At 43.1% G+C, this 13,417-nt stretch overlaps 1 protein-coding gene across 2 annotated transcripts in view; it reads left to right on the forward strand.

Moving 5' to 3' along the window:
- DPH6 (diphthamine biosynthesis 6) overlaps window positions 1–13,417 on the forward strand; it is a 318,847-nt gene that overhangs the window by 133,776 nt on the left and 171,654 nt on the right. For both annotated transcript variants that reach the window (XM_025204914.1, XM_025204913.1), the window contains exon 7: window positions 5,925–6,019. In XM_025204914.1, the coding sequence (XP_025060699.1) occupies window positions 5,925–6,019 (95 nt within the window). The remainder of the gene's footprint in view (window positions 1–5,924; window positions 6,020–13,417) is intronic.

The raw sequence follows: 13,417 nt of genomic DNA on the forward strand, positions 1-13,417 counted from the left end.
TTATACATACCAAGATTACATTAGCTCTTTTTGCCATAGTATTACAGGGTAGGTTCTTATTCAGTTGATTCTCCATTATAATCCCAAAGTCATTTAAACAGTCAATGTTTTTCAAGATGCAGCATTCTATACCTATAGCTATAGCATTCTTCATTTCTGAACATACACATGACATTGCATTGACAGCATTAGAACTTATTTGTTTGAATAGTCAGATCAGCAGCAATAATCTGAAAGTACTAACGCTTAAAAATTGCCAAGCAACTTTCCATTTACCAGAAGTGGTGCACATTTCTTAGGCTTTGGCCCTGCAAAGTCTTCAAGAAGTCAGTAGACATTCTACATATGGAGAGAGTGCAGTATGAATCTCTTGAAGTTGTGCCCAGGCCAGGTCTTAACAGTACATGTTAGGCTGCAGCCTTTTTTCTGTGTATCCTCATGCTGATGGGATGTACACTTCTTACTCTTCAGTTTCACTTAATTGAAGTACCCATTCACTTATGTTTATAGCCTACAAACCTTCCTTTCAGGCCTCCCTTTCAGGCCTTTCTTTTCTGTTGTGATTACCACCATTTTACTGCTTTTTTTCTCTTTTTTCCCAGAATTAATAAGAAAAAGATTGGTGCTTATTTTATTAGTTTATTTGGGATTGTGCTTTGAACCTTTCAGTCCCTCCTCATTTTATTTGTTACTGCACAAGGCTGTACTGCTACTTTTGGGGCTTCCCTTCCTTTGTGGCCCCTCCTGAATTCTCTCCCCTTTCTTTAGGTGGAGAAATTAAAGAGTTTATGTACGTATTCCTCTTGTTACAGTGTCTTACTGCTTACTGGGATTTAAGCTATGCCAATCTTGTGATAGTGTCATGTCTACATCTTTTGGGCACACAAGATGTTTACATAGTGTTATCTTTTGGGCACACCTAGAGGAGAACAAGGTGATCAAGAAATTGTTTGAGGCACTGCAAATCACACATGGCACATATGCACCCATTCTCAGCACTGCTAATTTGTAGCACAGCAGTTTTTTTTACACTGGGAGATCCTGGTTTAAAAAAAAAATGCCACTAAAAAACGTGATGCGGTGCACACAGCAGCAGCATCTGCCACCAGAAACAGAGCCTGGCCAGCCAGAGGCACACTGGCTGCCAGCCAGGCTCTAAGCAGCCAGTTTGGCATTACTGCTGCCCTGGGAAGCCCCCAGGTAAGGCTGCTGGGTCGAGCACGGGTGCTGGCCCCAGCCTCTCCTACCCCATTGAGGTCAATTTGTAATGTGCTGGATCACACATGCAGGGGTGTGCCCAGGGACAAATAGCAGCTGCACAAATATGTGTGACTGCTATTTGTCCCGTGGAAAACATGTGCCCCTGCATGTGTATGCTCGTTGGGATGTGCCCACAAAGAGTGAGTCATGCCTGACCAATCTGATTTCCTTTTATGATAAAGTGATAGGTTCTGTGGATGGAGGAAGAACAATAGATGTGGCATACCTTGACTTTAGCAAGGCTTTTGACATTCTCTCCCATGACTTTGTCATTAGTAAGCAAAAGAAATGCAGATTAGACAAAAGTACTGTAAGGTGGATATATAACTGGTTGGATCATCATACTCAGGGAGTAGTTCTCATAGCCCAATGTCTAGTTAGGAGAAAGTAGAAAGTCTGGTTCCGCAGGGGTCTGTCCTGAGTTCAGTATGGTTCTACATCTTTTTGATTAATGATTTGGATGATAGGATTAAGTGTACATTTAGCACCACTTGGATGACGCCAATTTGGGTAGAATTGTGCATTTCTGGAGGCTAGGATCCAGAATGACCTGGATAGACTGGAGAAATGGCCCACAATCAATGACATGAGCTTCAATGAGGACAAGTGTAAAGTCCTGCACTTGGGATGGAATAACTGTATGCGCAAACAGACTGGGGAATGAGTGGCTCAGTTGCAGTGCTGCGGAGAAGGATGTGATGGTTACAGTGGACCTTAAGCTGAATATGAGCCAATTCTGTGCTCTTGTTGCAAAAAATGGCAACAGCATCCTGGGTTGTATTGTTTGTCACTTGCAAGTTAAAGTAAGTCATTCTTCTGCTGTATTTGGCACTGATGAGGCCTCACCTGGAGTATTGTGTCTGGTTTTAGGGCCCACACATCAAGGAGGATGTGAAGAGTTTGGAAAGAGTTCCGTGCAGGGCAACAAAAATGATTGGGGGCCTGGGAGACTAGACCTATGAGGAAAGACTGAAAGAACTAGGCTTATTTAGCCTGGGAAAGAGAAGAGTGAGGGAGGATATGATAACAGTTTTCAAATAAATGAAGAGTGATTATAGAGAGAATGGAGATGGTCTTTTATCTGTGGCTGTAGGGGACAGGACTAGGAGCAATGGCCTCAAGCTGCAGCAGGGGAAGTTTAGCCTGGAGACTAGGAGGAGCTCTTTGACTATGAGGGTGGTCAGACATTGGAACAGATAAATTGTGGAATCTTTATTTTTGGGAGTTTTTAAGAGCAGGTGGGATGATTTAGCCAGGGTTGATCCTGTCTTGTGCAGGGGACTGGACTAGATGACCTTATGATATCCATAACATCCCTATTTTCCTATGATCCTAAGATTCCTCTATTACTTCAGAGAATTGTGTTCCTGGAAAGTGATCTTTATATAGATCTCTTACATCTTGGGCCTGAAATAAGTGCAAAAGTAGGCCCCAGAGGTATCCCATAGGCAAGTCCATGGGATCTCTTTCCAGTCCAGGGATGAAACACCTATCTGGGTGCCAGTATTGGCTCATTATAGAGACCCATCTCTTTCATTGTGGAGAAATTTGCCTGAATCCTGGTGGAAGGTTCCCTATTCAGATCTTCTCACTGAAACCTGTCCTGCCGTCCTCTTGCCTGTCTAAATCTGAGACTTCACAGCCCCATAAGGATACCACTGAAACTTGCAGAGACTCTGGTACTATCTCTAGCTCTGTTTGTAGCCCTTTGGAAACTAACAAAAAGGTCAGGGAATTAAGTAATCCAAATCTCCTGTGGAGCAGCTTTGTGGCTCTGACTTCCATTCTAGTTTTGAAATGCCTGTTCTGAATGGGGATGTGAAAGGACTTCCTGCACCAAATTCCATTCCCTGGTACTGCCAAATTCTTTGTAGTCTGCCATGTCTGTCTTAATATGGAGCACTACATTTTCTGTTTACCAGTTGTATGGTCCCACCTGTGATTTGATAGGTGCACATAAAATCTTTGCTGTGAAGCTTTCAGTATTTTGTGACAATTCTTTCAGCTTTCTAGGGTGGAGATTTTCCAGTCTTCCTGGTTTGAGCTCATTAAATTCTTAGAGTTTTGTTTTAGTAACTTCCATTTCTATATGCTTAGTCTTATTAGTCATCCTGTCCCATATCCTACATCTCTGTCCTACTGAAAACTGTGGCAAAATATTATTTTAGTTTTTGGGGCCATAGCCAGGTTATATTATCCAGATGTGTGAAGTCAGATTTTTCTTCAGCCTCTAGAGGGGGTAGGGCTAGGGTCAGGTGAGGCTTGACACAGAATCCAGAGCTAATCAGAGGGGTGCTGTTGAGCATGGTTGTCAGTGGCAGTGGGGCACATAAAGGCTGTGCTGACACAGCTCTTCTTGACTTGCCACCTGCCCTGCTACTTCTGTTACTGGCCCCATCAGATCCTCTATCCTGTGAGGAGCACTGTGGTCCAGATCTGACCTGGGAGACAGGGTCAGTTTAATACTCCTGCTTTAGGCAAATATTAGGGCTGTTTGAAATTCCAGCAGCTGATTTGTTTTGGAGGTGTTTCGGGCTGTTTTGGTGCCCAAAACACCGAATCTGAATTGAAATGGAAGGCTCAGAAACATCTCTGAAATGAAATGAGGCACCTGAAACGTTTTGGAAATGTTTTGGAAAATTTCAGTGTTTCAGAACTGGGCTTGCAGGGAAACAGCTGTAAGCTGCTGCCCTGCCATGCAATTCTGCTCCGCAGGGAGCAGAGATATGCGCCAGGAGTCTCCTTGCTGCCGCTGCCTGCCCTGCACTGCCCCAGCAACATGGGGCAGGAAGGAGTGGGCAGCAGTGACGAGGTGACCCTGGCATAGATCTCTGCTCCCTGCAGAGCCAGGTTGCATGGCAGGGCAGTGCTGGTCCCCGCTGGGCAACCTGGCTCTGCAGAGAGCAGAGATCCGGGGCTGCATGGGGCGGGTAGCGATGGGGAGGAGACTTCAGCATGGATCTCTGCTCCCTGCGGAGCCAGGTTGCATGGCAGGGCTGTGCTGGTCTGTGCCACGTGACTTGGCTCCACAGGGAGCAGAGATCCAGGGCTGCACAGGGTGGGCAGCGGCGGGGAGGATACCCCATCGTGGATCTCTGCTGGTCTCCGTCATGTGACCTGGCTCTGCAGGGAAAAGATATCTGCACTAGGGTCTCCTCGCTGCCACTGCCCGCTCCTTGCAGCCCATGTTGCCAGGGCAGTGAGGGGCCGGCAGCAATGGCGAGGAGAACTCCGACACTGATCTCTGCTCCCTGTGGAGCTTAGTCACACAGCAGGGACCATCAGGCTTGCTCTCCACTCTGCAGTGCTTCCCTACCCCATGACCTAGCATGACAGGGATCAGAGATCTGTGCGGGGGTCTCCTCACCTGCACAGAGGGTAGGGACCCTCTTCCCCTGCTTCCCCCCCGGATGAGGCACCCAGGGCCCCATCCTGCTCCTCGCTGGGGCCCTGCAGCCCCCAGCCTCAAGCCCTGCCCAGCTGCATAGGGCTCTGTGAAGCTTCCCTTGCAGCCCATTCAAAACCGATTTGGAGGAGATTCAGTAGGGCCAAATCTCCGAAACATATTCAGCTGAAACAAAACAGGACTGATCTGAAACACCGAAACGAATCACTGTCCTCCGAAATGGCCAAATCCGAAACTGAATTGAAATACAGCCATTTCGAACAGCCCTAGCAAATATCTAATGAAGAAGCCACCTCCATATTTCATAGGTGCCGGAGAGCAAATCCAGGGGCATCATGAACTGGGGGTTCTTTCTCTGACCCCATTTAGCTGGGACCTTCTTCCATCTGCAGCTAGTGCTTGACATTTCAGAGCGGGACAGAGCCTCCTGATTTGGCAATACAGGTTTAGTGATTCTTCTTGCAGCAGCAATGTGGCTGAAAACCTGGAAGACAATTCTGTCTGGTTAGGGTGCATAACAGATGTATTAAGACAGAAATAGGATTAACACATTGTACAAGTGTTAACTGAGAGAAACTCTGAATCCAGCCCCAGGTTTGCTAATTGTTAAATTGGGCAAATTAAAATTTAGAAGTTTAGAATTAAAAATGGACAATTATCCTTTGGCACCTGCCATGTTTACATTGTTATGTGATGTATCAGAGTTTCTCAGCAGGCAAAATCTTTTATAAATTCATTAGTTGATTTACAATTGCATTCAATGCAAGGGTGTAACCAGGAAAAAAAAAAAGATAAATGTTTCTTCCTCTCAGAATGACATCCTGATTCCATTAAGGTCAACGGGCATTTTGCTGTTGACTTAATTGGAACCATGATTAGCTCATAACTAAATATGGGAATGCATGTAAAAGTTATTATAGTTTTCTAGCCACTTTCCTAAAATAATCTTATTTCAGCAGCATTTCCTGTCTGCTGTGATGCAGTGGCTATCATTTTGTATCTGGATGGTAATGGTCTAGCTAGAAAACAATATGATGGTAAGTTGGAGATTGTTTAAAAATAGTATGAATCAACTTGTGTAAAACACTGTGCAGAGAAACCTGTAAACACCAGCAGGATTGTCCAGGGTATGCTCCACTTTTTAGTTTTAGTGAGAAACTTAGTTTCTGTAAGTGCTGGATGTACATGTATTTTCAACAAAAGACATCTGAATACACCTATGCTTATTCTAAATGCCTTTATTTCCCTTTCTTTTCAGCTTTCTAAGAAGTATGGAGTCCACATGTGTGGAGAAGGTGGCGAATATGAAACATTCACTCTGGACTGCCCTCTATTTAAGAAGAAAATAGTTGTGTAAGAAACTATTTCTTCCCTTTCCTTAAATTTAAATGATGGGAACACATTAACATTTAGCTTGAGGCAACTTTTGTTGGCAGAAGTAGAACATGTCCTCTAAGTTCACAAACACTCACTTTGTTTAACACTGGCAATGTCCTCTGAAAACCTAAATCAATATCTGACAAGATGAGGCCTTCATAGGAGGCTGTAAACTTTTTAGACATTTGCACTTTCGTTTACTTGCTGATTATGGCCTGCAGTAAAACTGGTACCTACACACTGACACTTTTATCCTTTCATGAAGTGCGAATTGCCTGTAATATTTATCTTTCATTACAGCTACATTTGATAAACTGCCACATCAGTAGCCTGTGGGTTCCATTAACTCTGTCGTTTTTTTTTAACTTTAGCAACTTAGAATGACAATGCTAAACATTTTCCTTCAATTACTAAGGGGATGTTCATGAATGTAAACATTGCTTGAATCCATCTAATCTACACTGAGTAACTTACTTCTTTGCCATAAATTGTTAAAATCTGTGTAGAAGGATATGGGAAATTCCTCCATTTTGATGCAAGTCCTCGGCACAGTGTGTTAAATAGCTTTGCCAGAGTGATTCCAAGTGAAACACTTTGACTGCTGTTCCTGTTTTTAGTCAAGTAAGTGGACCTTAGTAAAGGTGTATGAGTTTTGCTTCTATATTATTTCATTGGTCTTCTTGAGGAAGGTCAAATTATAGATTAATTGGATGTTCTTGGGGTTTTGTTGCTACAGTCTCATTATTTTATATCAGAATTGTCTGTCTCTTTTAAGGAGGAAAAGGGCTTAGAGCTGGCCAACCGTGTTCTGCAGTTCCTTCAAGGAAATTGGAGTTTAAAGGAGCAGCAGCTGTGAAATAGGGATAAATGTTAAGGAGTTACCTCCTGACTAGAATAAGATCCAACCATTAATTGAGTCTGGGGAGAAAAGAGAGGTTTTGCGAAGTGGATCTGGATTCTAAATACTGGTAGATGGTAGAGCCCTCATAAGGACAGGGTGTGCTATATTATGGGGTGTTATTGTAATATTTCTGTTGTGTGCCTCACTTTATCCATAAGGGTAGTAAATGTGGAGACTGTGAAGCAAGAGATATGCCTATTTGTGGGAGGAGACTAGATGGACTTCTAGCATCAACTGAATCCTGATAACTTTGTTGATATATCAACAAAGGTGACATGGCCAACACCCTTGAGACTGGAGGAAAGTTGAATGAGGTGACTATAGCATTGGAGAAATGAGGAAGAAGGCAAGAAGGTTTCATCTCCTGTTTGGGACAGTCTGAGGAGAAAGTCTGGAGATAAGAGACCAGCAAAGAAGCTTGGGGGCTCAACAGTTGGAAAAGACCAGAAAGAACACAGTAGAACAAATTTTGAGGATGCCCTGGGCTATGTGGGCTGGACTGGGGACAGGAACTGATTAATCCTTTGAAGGACGGGGCAGAGAACACTTGGATAGGTGGTCTTTTCCCCAGTAAAGGTATTAAAGCAGAGCTTGGGACTTCAGGGCATTTATACATATACGTTTTGGTCCCGCGATGCACCGAAGATCTGCTGCTTCGGAGCACACTCGACTAATCAAGTTTGCTCCACATGTGAGCTGATGCACACTGCGCTGCATTGCATGCAATTGTATAAGCAGCGAAATGCATGTTTGCGTGCAGAAAATGGTGGCAGTGCGCTTTTGAACTAAAGCACCCCGTATCTGTTTTAGTTCAGAAGCACACCACCGCCATTTTGACAGCACTGACATGCATTTCGCTGCTTCTACAACTATAAGCATGAGTAAAATGCCCTCAGGTTCCAATTGTTCTTCTTAATAAGAGGTAAAGTCCCTCTTTCAGGGGTAGAACGGATGCTTGTTCCTTGAGTTAGGGCTATGGAGAACAGGGAGGTGAAGGACTGAAAGGCCAGGGTCTCAGAGTGGGGAACATCCCAGGCTTCCCCTTGCTCTAGAAGTAACACATGGGTTGACTTTGGGGGGCAGTCTGCAACCAATCAAGTCTTCAGTGATCCCAGGCAAGGAACCCCTGGAAGAGACTGGCAAGTGGGCATTACTCGTAACTGGGAGGGAACTGTTGTTCAGCCTTAGAAAGGAATGCTGTGGAATCCCTTAATTGTAGGGAATATAGTAGTGAAACATGGACCAGGACAGGAGGAGATATGTGGAAAGGATAAAGGGCTGCAGCTTTCACCCTGGCTATATGGTAACTATAAATCTAAAACTTCGGAATAAGGTGAATTTGGGAATATTACTTCCATGCTCTGAGCTGGGAATAAGTTATTTGAGGAGCCAGGAAATATTTGGAGAAAGGGGAGGTAGGTTTATAGGACCATTTATGTCATGAGGGAGAATGCTTAGATGGGACCCTGCCACAGTTTCCCTCTGGCAGCAGTAAAAATAAAGGAAATGTGGTGAGTTTCTTGTCAGAGCAAAGTTAATTTTTTAAGTTGGAGGCTACTATTCTCATTGAAATGAATGGCAAGTTCTTATCAATTTTAGTTAAATACCTAGTGCAGTATATATACACAAACTCTGTGTCTATATTTGATATAGTACTTATTACAAAAGTGTAGCCTGATGAGCTTTATATTAATATTCTCAGCAATAAAAAATCATTCAAAAAAGCTAGCTAGCTTTCTAACTGCATTTGACAATTTATTAGCTGAATAATAAGTATGTTTACATCAGTCTCTGTACTGAAATTTGTTTGCCACTTGTTTGATTTTTGTTTAAAAGCTTTCTATTTGGACTTTACATTGAGATTGGATGCCAAGCACTCTTGTGGGTTGTAGATCCCTTCCTACATAAGACAAGGAGTCTGCTGCAAAATTATTTCAATTCTGGCTAGAAATTCCTAGCTATTGTTATGGGGAGGGGAGGATTAATATGTAGGGATATGTTACGTTACTGATTCTGAGGTCTGATGGATCTAGACTTGGTTTGGGCTTCAAAGGAATTTCGGGGGGGTAGGGGGGAGATGGATATCGGTTTCTGAGGTCAACTAAGACACAAGTGAGTTCCCAACTTTAGTTAGAGCAGTTGAAGAAAATAGGCCTGTTCATCTTGCAGAAAAGGTGCTTAAGAGAAGACATGATAGCAGTCTTCAAATATGTGAAGAGCTGCCATAAGGAAGGAGGAAAACAACTTTCTCTCTTGCTGCAGAAAGGAGGACATAGACCAATGACTTGAAGTTGCAGCAAAATAGGTTTGGATAGGGTATCAGGAAAAGCTTTACTGTTAGAGCACTAAGGCAGTAGAATAGGCTGTTGTAGAATTTCCATCACTGGAGGTGTTCAAGAAGAGGTTGAGCTATGGTCAGGGATGATCTAGGTGTAGCTATGCCTATGTTGTACTATGGGTATTTCCCATGCTTCTGGCCTTTGCTGGTTGTTGCATGGGCCAAGAAGGAATTTTTCCCTTCCTGCTGTTGCATTTTAATCGGAGACATTGGCCATGGCTGGGTATTTTGACTAGTCTGTGCTAATGCTGACTAGAGAGTCTTGCCTGTCTGCTGAGGGTCAGACTGATTGCCATATTTGGGGTCAGGAAGGAATTTTATATCGTCATATAGGTATGGACTTTGAGGGTTTTTGCCTTCCTCTGTAGCAGAGGCCATGGCCCTCTTCCTGGGATCTCCTGAATGTATTTTAAGAACCTTGCAGCATCAGGATACTTGCCTCTGGTCCTCTGATTTACATCTGGCTGATTAGTGTTATGTCTTGTGTTGTGTCTGGGTTGACTGTATAGTTTTGCTGGAAGTTTAGACAGTGGATTTGTATAGGATGGGCTAGATAGGGATAATCCTGCCTCAGGCAGAGGGTTGGACTAGATTACCTGTAAGGTGGATAGAACTATAAGGTGGATAGAAAGCTGGCTGGATTGTTGGGCTCAGAGGGTAGTAATCAATGGCTTGATGTCTAGTTGGGAGCTGGTATCAAGTGAAGTGTCCCAGGACATTCTTGAGGCCAGTTTTGTTCAATATTTTCATTAACAACCAGGAAGATGGCATAGAGTGCACTCTCAGCAAGTTTGCAGATGACACCAAGCTGGGGGGAGTAGTAGATATGCTGGAGGGTAGGGCTAGGATTCAGAGCAACTTAGACAAATTGCAGGATTGGACTAACAAAAATCTCCTGAGGTTCAACAACAACAAGTGTCAGGTCCTGCACTTAGGACAAAACAATCTCATGCAGTCATACAGGCTGAGGGCTGACTGGCTGGGCAGCAACTCTGCATAAAAGGACCTGGGGGTTACAGTGAACAATTTGCTGAATATGAGCAGCAGAGTGTCCTTATTGCCAAGAAGGCTAATGGCCTACTGGGCTGCATTGGTAGGTGTGTTGCCAGTAGATCAAGGGAAGTGATTATGCCCCTTTATTCAGCACTGGTGAAGCCACATCTGGAGTACTGTTTTCAGTTTTGGGCCCCCCACTACAGAAAGGATGTGGACAAATTGGAGAGAGTCAAGCAGAGGGCATCAAAAGTGGTGAGGGGGCTGGGAGACATGACTTATGAGGAGAGGCTGAGGGAACTGGGCTTATTTTGTCTAGAAAAGATAAGACCGGGGGGGTGGGGGTGGAGAGGCATTTAATAGCAGCCTTCAACTACCTGAAGGGTGGCTCAAAAGATGATAGAACTAGAGTGTTCTCAGTGGTGGCAGATGACAGAACAAGGAGCAGCGGTCTCAAGTTGCAGCAAGAGAGGTTTAGGTTAGATATTAGAAAGAACTTTCTCACTAAGAGGGTAGTAAAATGCTGGAACAGGTTACCCAGAGAGGTTGTGGACTCTCCATCTTTGGAGGTTTTTAAGACCCGACTAGACAAACAGTTGTCTGGAATGATCTAGTTGGGGGTGGTCCTGCTTTGAGCCAGGGATTGGACTAGATGACCTCCTTAAGCCCCTTCTAACCCTAATTTTCTATGATTCTGTGACTTCTAGAAATCCCTTCCAGACCTACTTCTCTATGTTTCTATGATAATGACTTCTGAAATGTTGTCTTGCTAGCTGCCAATGATTCAATGAGCTCTTCTGGCAATTAGGAATAGGTAGAGTGAAGGTGTTCTGGCTGGGCCCTTTCCCTTTTATCCACACTCCATACTTGACAGGATAGAGAAAGGAGGATTGTAGAGATGGGGCTATCTCTCTCAGGGCATTCATTTATATCAGATAACTAGTAAGGAATTTTTTTACCTGCTTTTTCATACTGGCCTGTTGCAAAGAAGACTGTAAATTAGAATTAGATGTAGTGCTCACCTGTGCAAAAGTAACCCACATTTAACATGAATAAAATGATTTGGACCTTCTCAAGATTTTTACTGCAGTGTTGGCCACTTGCATCTTTAGTTGAGGAGAAATGTGTGGGAGAAAATGTGAAGATCAGTAGTTTACATGCCATGAGGATTATATAATTTATTTCAGGCAAACTTGATTAGAATGAAACGCAGCATTTTGATTTTGCAGATATGTGATCATATAAAGGGAACTTTGGATATTGCATGGTGAACTTTCTGAGCTGTAGTTAAAGTGTGTGATGTTTCTTTGACATTGAAGAAGAGTTACCTATGTAAACATCTTTTTTTATGTTTAGTATGGGTTCTTGATTTTGATAGATACTGAGAGATTTTAGGTAGACTATTCAATTTACTATGCTGGTGTGGTTTCTCCGGGATTAAATTGCCATAGTTGTGATATATTTCACCTCAGTATGGTTTTTGAAGTTTAAATTCAGTTTTATGAGTACCTCCAAGGACTTCCAAGGTCACTAAAATCCCAGGTACTAAACTGTTCCAATTCTTCTCCCTAAAGGAGATCCCAGCAGAAAACATTGAAGATGAGTCTTTCTTACAAAATACAAAAGGGAAAATCTAACTTGCCTATTATAGCAAATAGACTCCTGACTAGTATTTTCCCTGGTTGATGCTTTTATCATATGTGTAACTTCTGACAAAATGCATTCCTCAAATTTATCCTCTGAATAGATAGGAGATATGCTAGATTTCTGGATGAGAGAAAATTGCCAGTACTGACACTTGCTTTATTGTGGAGTGATGGCAGTCTCTCTTTTGTTATGGCTCTGTAACTAGATTTCCTTTATAAGACTAGATTTAATTCTTACTCTTCCCCCTCAAGCTTTATCTGAAATTATGTTTTATGTTCTAATTTTCTTATGTATGCTGTCTTTTCAGAAGAAAATTTATGGGAAATATCTTTTTAGGGGGGAGATGCCAGGTTAATTAAGTAAAAGATTTGAAGATATGCAAGTTTAAGGATATACAAGGTGCAGGAGAGAAGGGGTGATATTGTATTAGAAACATGGGACAAAAAGTTAGATCAGATTTTATCTGGCTGTGCCACAGGTCTGTTGTAATTCAGTTGTCATGTTATTTATGCCAGATATTGCATAGGTGCTGTAACTCCCATTGAAGTCAGTGACAGTTGCAGATTCTCAGCTTTTTTTGAAAATGAGATTTTAATCTTTTACATCAGTTGAAGCACCCAAACAACCTGAATTTTGTCCTTTACTGACACAATGTAATAATCATGTGCAAAATCTATGCAATGTTTAAAAACTATACACAGTCAAGCCAAGCGTGATCCTGATTTACAAACAAAGGCATTACAGTGTAGCTCTCCATTGTTGTATTTTTGTCTTAATTTTAAATTCCAAGCCAGGTTTCATAAAATAAAATGATCCATTTTTTAAACTGAACTCCCAGGTTTCAGTGAAGTCTGACAAAGGGCTTTCAGAAGTTTCCAGCTTGCTTGCTTTTCTATATGCATTATTTTTGAGAGTATAGAGGATTTGAATCCCCACCCCTATTAAGCCTTATTGAGTGCCGCATCTCAGGAGAAATTTCAAACAAAAGAGAATTACATCTTTATACTGATATGCCCCTATCACTATAATTTCAGAGCATCTGACATCCATAGCACCTAAGGAGGGCTGTGGTTGTTGAAGTCTCCAAAACGTTGACAGTAAAGAGTTTGCTAATTCTTTTTCAGAAAAACCAAAAGGCCGCATCCATATGAGCATGGACATTTGTTCCCTGGGGACAAGTAGCAGCGGTACACCTTGCACTGCAGCTGCTTGTCCCTGGGGAATGCCTGTGCCATGCGTGCTTTGGCATGCGGCAAGCTACCCCAGGGGCGGTAGGGAAGGCTGGGGCCAGTACTGGACTGGCCCCAGCAGCCTTACCTGAGGTCCTGCAGGGGCTGCAGCAGGAGTTATCCTCCTGGGCGGAGTCTGGCTGGCAGCTGCAGCATGGCTCTGGGCAGCCTGGCTCCTCTTTTCAGTTGCATACACTACCTGTGTGTGCATTGTTCCACTTCTTTTTTCTGCGGGATATCCAGGGGTCAGAAAAGCCTGTAGGGAA

Source organism: Alligator sinensis, unplaced genomic scaffold, assembly GCF_000455745.1.
Source record: "Alligator sinensis unplaced genomic scaffold, ASM45574v1 scaffold36_1, whole genome shotgun sequence".
Lineage (NCBI taxonomy): Eukaryota > Metazoa > Chordata > Crocodylia > Alligatoridae > Alligator > Alligator sinensis.